General features: G+C 43.1%; 1 protein-coding gene across 2 annotated transcripts; it reads right to left on the reverse strand.

Annotated features, from left to right (window-relative positions):
• Positions 1-6,277: 6,277 nt before the first annotated feature.
• On the reverse strand, positions 6,278-11,955 carry nr2f2 (nuclear receptor subfamily 2, group F, member 2). 2 transcript variants are annotated; one of them, XM_080505079.1, is made up of 3 exons: positions 11,460-11,955; positions 9,883-10,410; positions 6,278-7,869 (listed from the first exon to the last, which is right to left on the reverse strand). In XM_080505079.1, exons 1-3 carry the CDS (start codon positions 11,911-11,913, stop codon positions 7,595-7,597), a joined length of 1,257 nt encoding a protein of 418 aa, XP_080361205.1. In that variant the 5' UTR covers positions 11,914-11,955; the 3' UTR covers positions 6,278-7,594. The 2 variants fall into 2 exon arrangements, with proteins under 2 accessions (XP_080361205.1, XP_080361204.1); XM_080505078.1 differs by having other exon boundaries at positions 9,883-10,428.
• Between the last annotated feature and the right edge of the window lie 361 nt (positions 11,956-12,316).

Consider the following 12,316-nt stretch of genomic DNA (forward strand, 5'->3'; position numbering starts at 1 on the left):
CTTGGAGCTCAACAATAAACTCCGCTTCACTGAAATATCTGCTCCATTTCAACAAACTGTGCAGCAGCTCGTGCCAAGGGGCTTCACAACATGTGAACTGGAGAAGGAAAACGCAAGGCATGTTTGATAAATAACCAAAATACATAAATAAACTACAAAGTTCTCAGCTTCTTGATGAAAATGTGTGCAGAGACAACAATTAACGCTTTGGTCTAACTTATAAAAAGCATTCTTACATTAGAGAGGGATTCATTTCCATTTTGTAGCCACAACAGAATTAATTTTCTTTGCTTTTTTTTTTCACCTGTGGAATTTGTGATCGTGTAGGCTGCTGCTCGCTGTTGATGGTGCTGGAAACACTGACGACGATAATAACGGTGATAATGATGACGATGACGATGAGGACGGTGATGAAGGCCGGACGCTCGAGCTGTGGCGCGCGCAGGGTGTGAATTTTTATTGTTAAAGCACCTTCAGTCTACCACCAGCGTGCACCAGAATTACGCCAAATTAATTTCACAGTTTGAGAGAGCTTTGCCAACTGCGCGTTTGAAGTTTCGGCAAATATCGCGCACCCACGCGCGCACGCTGACGCACACACGTGCACGCGGCTCTCCAGAAAGAGCATTTACAGAAAGCAGAATAGTAGGGGGAAGAAGCGACATCTCCATCACCGACTGGTGAGGCAGAACTGTGCGACATTACAGGCCTGTCTGTCTAATTAATGCAAAATTGATTACATATTTAGATCTTATTTGGGCAATTCATGCGGCATTTCATGTCCGCACGAGCTAATGTCCGCTATGTTTTACTTACACAGACATCACAGAGGCTAGAATCGTCATCATCATAATCATAATCATCATCTTCTTCATCATCACCCACACACACACACACACACACACACACACACACACACACACACACACACACACACACACACACACACACACACACACACAGAGTCAAATAAGTTGATTCGAACGGTAACACACTTCCACGCACAACGAGGCAGGCGCGAGTTCACGTGATCACCAAGGTTACGCGTGCGTCAAAACGCGCAGTTATGGCCACGCTCAAGCTCCTGCTTGCGCCAAACTGCTCGAGACTGACGAGCCTGAAACATGAATAAATACTACGACCCCTGGAAGACTGACAATCCGCTGTGGTGCACATAGTGGGGATCTTAATAAAGTATCTATGTACCCCAAGTAACAGATCAATACAAGATGTAGGCCTGTAGCGATCAATACCTATGAAGTAGTCTTGATGAAGTAATGCGTTAGGGTTTTGGGAGGCTGAATGTAGGTGTGTGCGTGTGTGTGCGTGTGTGTGTGTGGTGTGTGTGTGTGTGTGTGTGTGTGTGTGTGTGTGTGTGTGTGTGTGTGTGTGTGTGTTGGGGGGGGGGGGGGGGGGGGGGGGGGGTCTAATATCCAGCAGAGTGTTTGCGGTCTCTTCAAATCATCCCTCTGGCTCACCGCTAGTCGTGGTCCTCCCTCAGTGTGTGATCGTGTATATTAAGACAAATCACGCCGCATGGGCTGAAAAACACCTTCCCGTCTCCTTTGTTTTGAAGAATCGAAGACAACGAGATATCGTTCCAAGTCCCCCTTCTCAACCCTACCCCCAGAAACTTGTGTCCTTTAATTTTCATTCACTGATTAACTGCAGGCGCCGGTCCTGCGTATAGTGGCCTGTAATGTGAATTATTTGTGCAAGCAGACATTCAAACCATCACAGGAAAAGTGTTGCTCGGTCCAGGGATGGCCTTTATGCACCTGAGCGCGGCTGAGTTAAAGGAAAACAGCCCCCTGAAAAAGGGGAGAAATTCTACTCCACTGTCCTGGTCTGAATCAACAGCATTTACTTCCCCTATTTAATCCTAACAAAGCGCCGTGCTTCTTTTGAACACTGTGTCAGTGTATTTTCTTTTATTGTCTTCTTCTTTAAATTGACTTTGTCATGTTGGGGCTGGCTGGCCCCCAGTTCTGCGTTTCTACTCAAAAGTCCAGAAAGTAAAATGGTTTGATTAAAAAGTTTATAATACAATAATGGACTTTAATGCATTTCAGTTGGAAGAGAGACACAAACAACAGTAATATAGTCTTCATGTGCAAACTGTGTTCTGCAGTCAAGGCTTTGGAAACAGTGTGACGAGCGGGAAATAAAGGGAAAATATTCCGACAGCTATTTTTTGGGGGGACTATTTATGTTGCGGGCAGGAGATATATTTCCTACAGTACCAACTTATATCATAGTGGCTTTACAAATGCATGATTTTGTCTAAATCATTGGCACATGCGATATGACGTTTGACGCGTTTTATACTGTTAATTGTTTAAACTGTACGACTCAACAAAAATATTAAATAAAACATTTAAAGAAAGGGTTGAAGGTTGAGATCCCTGCGACATTTTTGCTCATGCCGGAAGTTTGAAAAGGCCGTGTCACATCAATGAATGTGAAGGGACAAAAACGCGCTGATATTGTCAACAACTTGAACTATTTTATTATAATTTTTAAGAAATGACAGCAAAAGTGACATGATCATAATGGATGTTCAACAATCTCTAAAGTTTGGAAAAATAAAGTCTTCATCTAGTGTTTTTTCTTTTAATTATAATTATTGTTATATTATTATTAATTGATCACAAATGAGTTTTCGTTGCCACCAAATCCCTGCTCTTATTTTGTGATGGTGTGAATTCGGACTGCGAGTTTTCCAGCAGTGGTGGCAGTCTACAGTATCCTCTGTTCGCACAGACAGACGCAGTGGGATACAGGGTGGATGACAGGTGCTTAAAACACACATTACTTGTAAAGTTACAGCCTAATAGCAGCCGGCAGCTGCTGTCGTGGAGATGCAAGGAGGCGCCTGCGTGCGCAACGCCGGTCGCTTTTTTCCATTTGTGTTCCGAGCGAGCCGAGGTCTCCGAGGTCTTGGGAAGCTACAGTTCCAGGGACAACGGGTAGATGGCACAATTTTCTTACATATATGAGGCGCAACGCTGGGAAATCTGGTGCAGCGAGTGTGGAGGAGAGGTGCGATTTCTTTAGATGGGAAGGAAAAGTAAGAAAACGATCGGAAAATAGAAGAGATACTAGATGTGGAGCCAATGAAGGGGGGGAAGATAAAGAAATAAAGCACACGCATACAGATTGAGTATTCATTTGAAACCACTTTATGGACTATTTTAATAATAATAATAATAATAATTGTCCATCTTCCAAAACGCTTGACTTCCTTGATGCACCGCAAATGGGCTGCGGTGCTTAAACATATATAAATGCAATGACGCGGAGGCTGTATGGGCTAATTTATCATCGTGAGAGCGCCAAGGTGCACATTATGTGTGTGTTTGTCTCTTAAGTGTGCCGCTGTGTGCATGATTGTGCGCAAATGTGCAACACAGAACGAGGGAGACAAACTGCAAGCTGTATCCTTCATCATGTCCAATAAATAATCCCACCAACAGCCCGTGAACCCCAAATAAGTTATCAGCCACAGTGTGTAACACCCCCTCCACCCCCTCAACGAGCCCCATCCAACCACCAGCACCACCACCTCAGAATCCACAAGCCTCCTTCCTCAGCCCCGCAGCATCCTCCTTAGCTCAGACTGCAAGATTTTTTTTTTTTTTTTTAAACTCTACCCCCACCCACCACCCCCTCTTGGGGTAAAAGTCCTACACCAGCTCGTGTGTCAAAAAGTTCTCACATCACGCAGACGTAAATAAAAGTGACGTCGCAGCGAGTTACACCTCGTTAGTTTTTTTGTACAATGCTAATAAATGAACAGAAGTACAAATCATGGAGCCCTGCGTTGTAAATCACGCTCTGTCGACTGAAATCAGCAGCGGTCAATGTGGAGATCCGACCCCAGCCCCGGTGCGCTACTGCGGGGGATTGTGGGTGAATCCTGCGGCGTCCCTCGCACACTTTTCGACCCTGCGCGTACATCCAATTCAATGATCAATTTTTGTTCTCGAAAGATAGTTTGTTTTGAATACTTTAAATGATCAATGTGGGCTCAATTCTGGTCTCAGGCTGGAGAGAAGAGCCACCGCAAGGAGAAATGGCGCTTTCAGCAAGAAGCTTTAGAGACCATCAGCATCATTTTCATCATCATGGTCATCATTTTTTACACACACACACACACACACACACACACACACACACACACACACACACACACACACACACACACACACACACACACACACACACACACACACACACACACACACACACACACACACACACTAATTCAGGTCTCACTCTCAACACCACCAATAATTACTGATAAGCCAAAATTGTGCAGCATCACAGCAGCACGCAGGGAAATAAACCTAGAACACACGTTTATGGAAATAATCGTAAAAAAACCCGAATTAAACTATGCAACAAGTTCCAGTGTTGGTGATCCAGCTCAGTGACAGATTTATTTATTTTGTATTATCATTATTATAAATAATAATTTGAAGCATTTTCTTTTCAATATGACTTTTCTGATTTTGAATGCGAGCATTCAGGATATGCCCTATATAAATTCCGTCCATTAATATTTATGTGAGTGTGCAGAGGTGAAACTTTATTCCACAAATAAAGCGGTGGGGAAGCTGAGTGAGGTATTTCCGCACTGTGGTGTGTGTGTGAGTGTGGGGGGGGGAGTCTGTTGTTATGAAATGTTATTATTTGTTGAGGCACCGGCGCCTTATTACAAGTGCTCTCCTATTTCTGAAGTTTAACAGACAGCAGCCTTCAATGCATTGTTTTCCAAACAGCACAGTAAATTACACGTCGGTACTTTTATAGGAAATATCATCACCTTGTCGCAGAAGCAAAATGAAGGCGTGGAGCGGGCCTGTTGCCTGATTGATTAATTATTTTGTAATTCATTAATCACTTTCATAGGGCAAAAGGGCAACATCCTGCTACAGCAAATTGACTCCAGTTCTCCCCTCCCTCCACCACCACCACCACCACCACCACCACCACCATCCCAATCCAACCCCATCCCACCCCGCACCCTCCTCCTCCTTCGACCACACACAACTCACGCACCCGTTGAGGCATACACCCACGCGCGCGTGCGAGCGCGAGCGCGCGCGCGCACACACAAGGACAAGTTCACACACAGCGTTTGGGAGGCGTTTAAAAGAAAACATGAAAAAGTGGTGTTTTCAAATTCATAAATTATAATTTAATACCAAGAACAAATTTACAGCAGAATGCTTGTTTACAATAAGCTAACACAAACAAACAAGAATTGTGTTCAACTATAAACTTTCACACACACTCACATATATCACTTGCAATTAATAATAATAATAATGATAAAAAAAAAGTATCTATACGTTATCAATACCCTGCAGTCATATATTTTTATATATTTATATAAAAACGTGGGTCAGTTTAAACTGTTCATAATTACAATCATGTATCATTCTCTGGTCCATATGTGGCTACGAACAGCCAAAGATCAGTGTTCAATCAGTGATCCCTTTTAATTCAACCACAACATGCTGTTTCTGTGTGTGTTGAAGAAAAGCCTCAAAACAAGGACAAAATTGCTAGCTTCCAAATACACACGCACGCACGCACCCACACACACGTTCTCGCACACGCGCACACACGCGCATCACGGCACCTGTCAAAGACCAAAAAGGAGCAATAATAACAGTAAAGTTAAACTATCCGCTCCTTTTTTTCCAAACCTGCTCACCCTGTTTAAGTCTGTAGCCTAATAATGAACGTCGTTTCTTTTTCTTTTTTTTTCTTTTCTGTTGCTTTAAATACAAGGGCTAGTGTACTGAATGCACAGATTATATCTATACAGTCAAAAAATAATAATAATAAAAAGAAAACAAAAAACAAAACAAAAGAGAGAGAGAGAAAACATTTACATTTATATATCAAAGGTAAAATAGGTTAGCGACCTGTGGCCATGCATTCACAGTCTAAATATACATGAAAAAGAAAACATTTGTAGTAATATGTATATACATTAAAAACATAACTTTCAGTGCTACTAGCTAAGTCTGCCACTCAATTTTGAAGACGTTGTATTACCGAGAAAAAAATGGCAACCACAGATTTTTTTCTTAATCACATATACTTTGTATAAAGGAAAAAACTTGTTGAAATGAATTGACCTATATTTACAAGAATACTGCCTCTAATAAGTGTTTTTCAAGTGAAATAACACGACTGAAGTTTCAAATCTAATTTATGCCCCCCCTCCCCTCACCCCCCCCAAAAAAAAGAAGAAGAAAAAAAGAAAAGTGTTGTAGGCCTACTTTAACAACGCTTTGATAAGAAATCACATCATGCTTGTCAGGCACTTAATGCTTGAAGTGAATAAAGGGTGACATTTCAGGGACGCTTTAATAATACTGCTATTAAACAATACTCTGGCTAGGCTTCCAACTTTTATGACCCATGACCTCTCCAACTTTTTATTCTTAAACGAGCTAGTTGAGTTTTCAGCGCTGATGCAGCTGCTGCAGGCGCTCACGAATGCACATTTGCGCATTTGGAGCAACCTGTCTGGAATATTCCTATAACAACTTGTAAAATTATCATTTTAATTGTGTCCAATCGGGGAACTAGTGCCAAATATTCAGAGATAGAAGAAAATTATTCATCGTGTAATTGAACACATGTTAAGGAACTTTAAACTAATTAATTCAATTTTCAAGAAAGCGTGTGCAGCTTTAGTCCAAAAACAGCAGTGAAAAACAAAAGTGGATCGTGTAACTTCAGAGTAATAAAGAGTAAAAGGTTTCCGCTGGGTCATAAAGTTGAACATGAACTCCAAAGAAAAGAAGAAGAAGAAAAAAAAAACAACAACTCCCTTTCCCAGATGGTATTGGTCATCCTAAGAATATAAGTGCGCTTGCAGCATTAAGCCTAGATCATTAAGCCTATAACTCCTATTGCTGTGGTTTTAATTCTTTTTAGAACTTTTTTTCATTATTTTTTTTTTGTATTTTTACATTATTTCACCTTCCAAAATAAATCATTGTCTTAGAAAATAACACCACCTGTACTACAGAAATCACATAGGCCGGTTTGGAACCAGAAAGGAGGAACAAAGAAAGTACAAAACACAGCTATACATGGACACAGGACAAGTCATTTGAGAAAAAGAAAAAAAAAATTCACGTTTTAGCATTTTTCCCTTTCTCCAGTTTTTTTTTCTTTTTTACCCAAATTTCCATTTTTAAATGCACTTAATACTTAAAATTTCCTCATAAGGATCAACAAAATCCCTTTTCCTTTTTTTCCTCATTTTCTTCTTTCATTATAAAAATGGATAGGAGCAGGTTGTTCTGCATGAACACTGGGAGCTTGTTTCTGCCATTTTGAAAGTTCATTGGATGTCTCAATTTTTCTTTTTTTTTTTTTTCTTTTTGGAGTAGGGGGGAATTCACAGTCATTTACGTCAATGTCTTTCTTCATGAAAGCCAGCCCCGTGTAACAGCCGGTTGGTTTTTTATTCCTTCCACAAAAGCAGCTATAATCATTGTAGTCTCGCAGCCCCCCCACCTCCCTCCAACCCCACCTTTTGTTTGTTCGTCTCCTTCTTGGTTTACTGAATTGACATGTAAGGCCAGTTAAAACTGCTCCCCGACAGCAACATATCCCTGATGAGAGTTTCAATTGGGGTTTTACCTACCAATCGGACGAAAAATAATTGTTCTATGACCGAGGAAGAGACTGTGCGGAGGGAAGGCAAGCGGAGTAACAACTTCCCAAACCGTGTGGGCTGGTTGGGATACTGGCTCCGGACATATTCCTCCAGGGCGCACTGGGACTTCTCCTGCAAACTTTCCACATGGGCCACATCTGAGAGGCCACAAGCATCTGAGAAGGGGGGGGGGGGGGGGGGGGGGGGGGAAGCAAATAAACATTAATAAAGTGTAACCCGAAGTGTTTCTCTCACTAGGAGCTTTGTCCCACTGTGGTGATACACTACAGCGAGAATTAATAGCCTGTCAGCTTTTAGAAATCAATTAAAGTAGGAAATCATCATGCATTAAAAAAAAAATATTGTTGCTTTATCTCGAAGAGAGTTATCATGAACAGAGTGTTTTTTTTAATACATGACAATAATTAAATCATGAAAAATAGCAATTATAATAACATCGCATATACGTGGCACGCCGTGATTGCGACAGATATTTATCTGTCACATCTTTACAACAGAGAATACATATATATATATACACACACACACATTTAATTAAATAAAGCTTGAAACCGTGTTGTTTATGTGAGCGTTAGGTTTGGTTGCGCTCCTCTTTTCGCTGCCATTAGAAGTCTTTGCATGAAACCGTTTGAAAGACAAGTAAATAATTAAGCATATTCATAGCTAAAGACCGTGTTTCACATGGGCCTATCTCTCACAGTCAGAGGCAGAGAGGAGGAGGAGGGGGAGGGAGAGGGAGGGAGAGGGAAAGACAGGGAGACCTACTGACCTTTAGTGAGCAGAGATTTAGCTCGGGAAAAAGGGCCCATAGCCTACGGAGTTGCCGTCATACTATACCATCTGAGACGCATAATCACTATCTATGTTGCTGCGTGTGGGCGGCAGCTGATAATGTGCCAAAAACGCTTGTAACGCGCATTGGTTAAGTTTGTAAAGTTTATGCTTGACAACAACCAAAACCACTAAAGTAGCAAAGGCGTGTCATTCAATCTACAGCTCATGTTCAAGCCTTCGGGACTCAGGTATGGAGCAGACAAATTAAGCCATCATGGCCCTATAAAAAGCTTGATAATAAAATCCAATGACCTGATATGTGATTTTTTTTCTCCTCCTGTGTAAGAGCTAACAAGTCACCAGCAGAACAATAGATGGCTTGCAGGTATGATATCATATCAAAGACATGCATTCACTCATCGGTGAAACCCTGTAAATCTCTTCCTCACGCATTTTCTTTTTATTCCCCTCTTCTTCTTCTTTCTCTCGTTTTTTTTTTTTTTTTTTACCGGTGTGGCTAATGCAACAAAATATCTTGGAAGTTCGGGTCATGACCCAGTTCTGGAGCAAGCCCAGAGACGCCTTGAATCCTACAAGGCGGAGAGAATATTCCTGCAAATAAGAATTAAAGCCGCCCCTCCTGTCACTGCTCTGTATCACACAATACTGCTCGATTCCAGCGTATTTGCAATTACAGGGTGTGCATGGGTTCTACATGCTTTTTGTCGCACATGTCTGTCCCTCAAATGACAAGAGAGCGTTGAAACCTGCGCTTTGCTTTTACTGTGTGCAAATGGGACATTAGGCTTGTCTTTCTTTTTTCCCCCTATTCCCCTCCCCCTCGGAGCCTGACATCATTTATATCTGTCATTTCCTACAAACAAGACGTGGGCTATACACACATTGATAAATGGCTGAAAGAAATGCCATGTGCAGAAATTCGTCTGCAGGCTATTTGAGTCTGCAAAAACTCTCCTCGCAGCTACATTTTAATACGCTTCCAGGCACTTATAACGGGGTTTAATTTTTCTGGTGCTAATTTCATAATATTTTAGTCAGTCTGCACTGGGTTGTGTTTTGCTGTCAATTTAATTTCATAAAACTATATTGTGACAGTGTCACAGTTTACAGTTCTGTCATACGCATGTGTCTGATATAAAACTTGAATAATCGAGCAGTTTTATAATTTAGCAGCCTCGGGCCTTGGGGAAAGAAAAGCCCTTGACCGTGGAGGCAGCACAGGTGAACATTTAAGTAAAACGTTCATCTAATACAAGGAAGAGCCTCCTGCCATTGCAGATATATTTAGGTCAGCGTTGATTTAGCTGATGTCAGTGTACAGGTTAGTGACATTCACACACACCGAACTTGAGTGTGCCAGTCTATTGTCTTACCTGTGGTGAAGAGCACAATTGCCTTTAAGCAGCTATATTCAGCAGAGTCAACGTGCAAAGCTTTGAGCTTTTCCACTTGTTCTTGGAAGATCCTAATGTGGTCCATAAAGGCCACCACTCTGTCCGCAGACATGGGGGAGGCGTGAAGGCCAGCCGCCGCCAGGAGAGGAGCCACATGCAGGGGCATGGAGCACTGCGCGGCGTTGAGCACAAATAACTCACTCCACGTCAACCTCAGCAGAGCCACCTGGTCGGTGATCTGAAGGTCTGGAAAGAAGGGAATATTCCTGGCCCACTCCACGGCACTGAAGAGCATCCTGGCTGCGAGTTCACAAATGTTCTCGATACCCATTATGTTGTTGGGCTGCATGCACTGACTGCCATACCGGGACGTCGGGTAGGGCTCCGCTCTCAACAGAAGAGAGATATATCCGGATAAGTAGGAATGGCAGTGGAGTGGGTCTCCATTTGTCAAGGCGAACTGACCGTGGTGTGGCTGTGTGGGTGGCACCCGTCCCCTTTGCACGGCTGCAGTAAAAAGAGAAACTACAGATATTGAAGCCTGAATTCTACAAATCAACAACAATCATCATTGTGAGCATTGTACTGAAATATTACACATTTCTTAAAAAAAAAAAAAAGAAAATAAAGTGCACACATGCTATATGCAAAGCATTAAAAACTAATAAAATACACCATGTTTTCTATATACAACCAAACACACACTCACACACACATACACGCAACACACACACACACATACACATTGAAGTTATTTTTTTTAAATAAAGACACGCTTCCTTTATGGTATTGAGACCGATCACGCAGTGAAGCATAGACGCGCTTTACACACAAACAACGCACATGTTTAGCTTTAAAATTATGTTATACAGCAAGATGGGCTGGCTGTGAAGGAACACAAAGAGGGCAAGGGAGACCTTGCATGTTTAACCCTTAACCTACTTAGCAATTCATCTCGTTTTACTATAATACATACGGGCCTGCTTTTTACAAATATTACAATAAAGAAAGGAGGTTTTTATTGGGGTTTTTTGCACGCATATTTCCAGCTGACGTCCATCTTCAAATACAGTCAGCGAGACGAGCGGGATGGATGTAGCCACAACACGCGCTCTCTTAATTCGCCACTCGCCATAATAGCGCAGGAGGCATTATTGTATCATGTATTCAATACAGATGTATCTATATCCCGCTCGTCTTATCTAAATATAAACTCGATAGCCCCAGCCTGGCCATGGGCTCAGCTCTTGTTCGTGAAATGCTCGGCTGGAATAATGCTCGGGGAGCTGGATACTGTAACGCACAGCTCCGCCGTCTCTCTCCCCCCCCACCCCCTGCCTCGACCACACGGCACACAGCGGCTCCATTGCGCTCTCCAGCCGCACCGCCCGGGAGAGAGCAGGCGGCGGGGAGAGGAGGCTTTAGGGGCGGCGTGCTATTGTACGGCTTCATGTCCGCAAGCCTGTATACGCGCTCACACACACACATACACACACACACACATACATACACACACAGACACACGTAAAGATAGGAAAACAGAAACATCGCAATACCTTCCCGTCTCATGCCGACTTTAAGGCATTTTTTGAGGCGGCAGTACTGACACTGATTGCGGTGGTGTTGGTCGATTGGACAATTCCTGTTGGCACGGCATGTGTATGTGAGGTTCCGTCGTACGCTCCGTTTGAAGAAGCTTTTGCACCCTTCGCAAGTAAACTGGCCATAGTGTTTGCCACTAGATTTATCCCCACAGACAACACACTCGATGTGCTGCGGCTGCTTCTCCGACTGCTGCGTCGTCTGGTTCGTCGGCGTGGACTGTGTGTTGTTGTTCGGGGGTCCTTGGACCGGAGTCTGGGGGGTCGGAGGGGCGACATGAGAGGTTGTCAGATTCAACTGGCCCGGTTGAGGGGTGGGAAGAGATAGTCCTCCTTGGGTTTGCGAGGAAAGGGTGCCTTGGGTGTCAGCCACATCGTCCTGGGAGCCTCTCCACACTACCATTGCCATATCTATCAGTCAACGTAAAGAAACTTTTTGTCTGCCGTTTTGGTGTCGCGGTGAAGAATGTCTCAAGGAAACGCGGTAAACTGACAATAACAGCCGGACACACAAAATGTCAAATCTAGCCTACGTTGAATCCACTCTGGATCTCCCGGGGAAGGACACAAAAAAAAAAAAAAAAAAAAAAAACCTGTCGATTTATTGCTGTTGGAGGCGATACGAAGCACGTTTTCAAAACTGATGCGATGGCGAGCTGAGTCGCTGCCTTGCGCTTAAAGGCCAAGTCCAGAGGCGCTTACAGTCAGCCATCCAGTACACCCATCAATGGGAAAGGTGGGCTAAATATTCAAAAACACCCAGCCGAGGTAGCATGGAGCGTTCAGCCAGTGATGGAGCAGGTTGGTGAGAC

The sequence above is a fragment of the Blennius ocellaris genome, assembly GCF_963422515.1.
Source record: "Blennius ocellaris genome assembly, chromosome: 11".
Classification (NCBI taxonomy): Eukaryota; Metazoa; Chordata; class Actinopteri; order Blenniiformes; family Blenniidae; genus Blennius; species Blennius ocellaris.

What these genes read in the sequence shown, in the direction of transcription:
- nr2f2 (XM_080505078.1), bottom strand. Translation starts at nt 11,913, where the DNA reads ATGGCAATGGTAGTGTGGAGAGGCTCCCAGGACGATGTGGCTGACACC. An exon ending in AGTCGGCATGAGACGGGAAG is followed by an intron (nt 10,429 to 11,459) that starts GTATTGCGATGT and finishes CAATATCTGTAG; the next exon opens with TTTCTCTTTTTACTGCAGCC. An exon ending in AATTGTGCTCTTCACCACAG is followed by an intron (nt 7,870 to 9,882) that starts GTAAGACAATAG and finishes CCCCCTTCTCAG; the next exon opens with ATGCTTGTGGCCTCTCAGAT.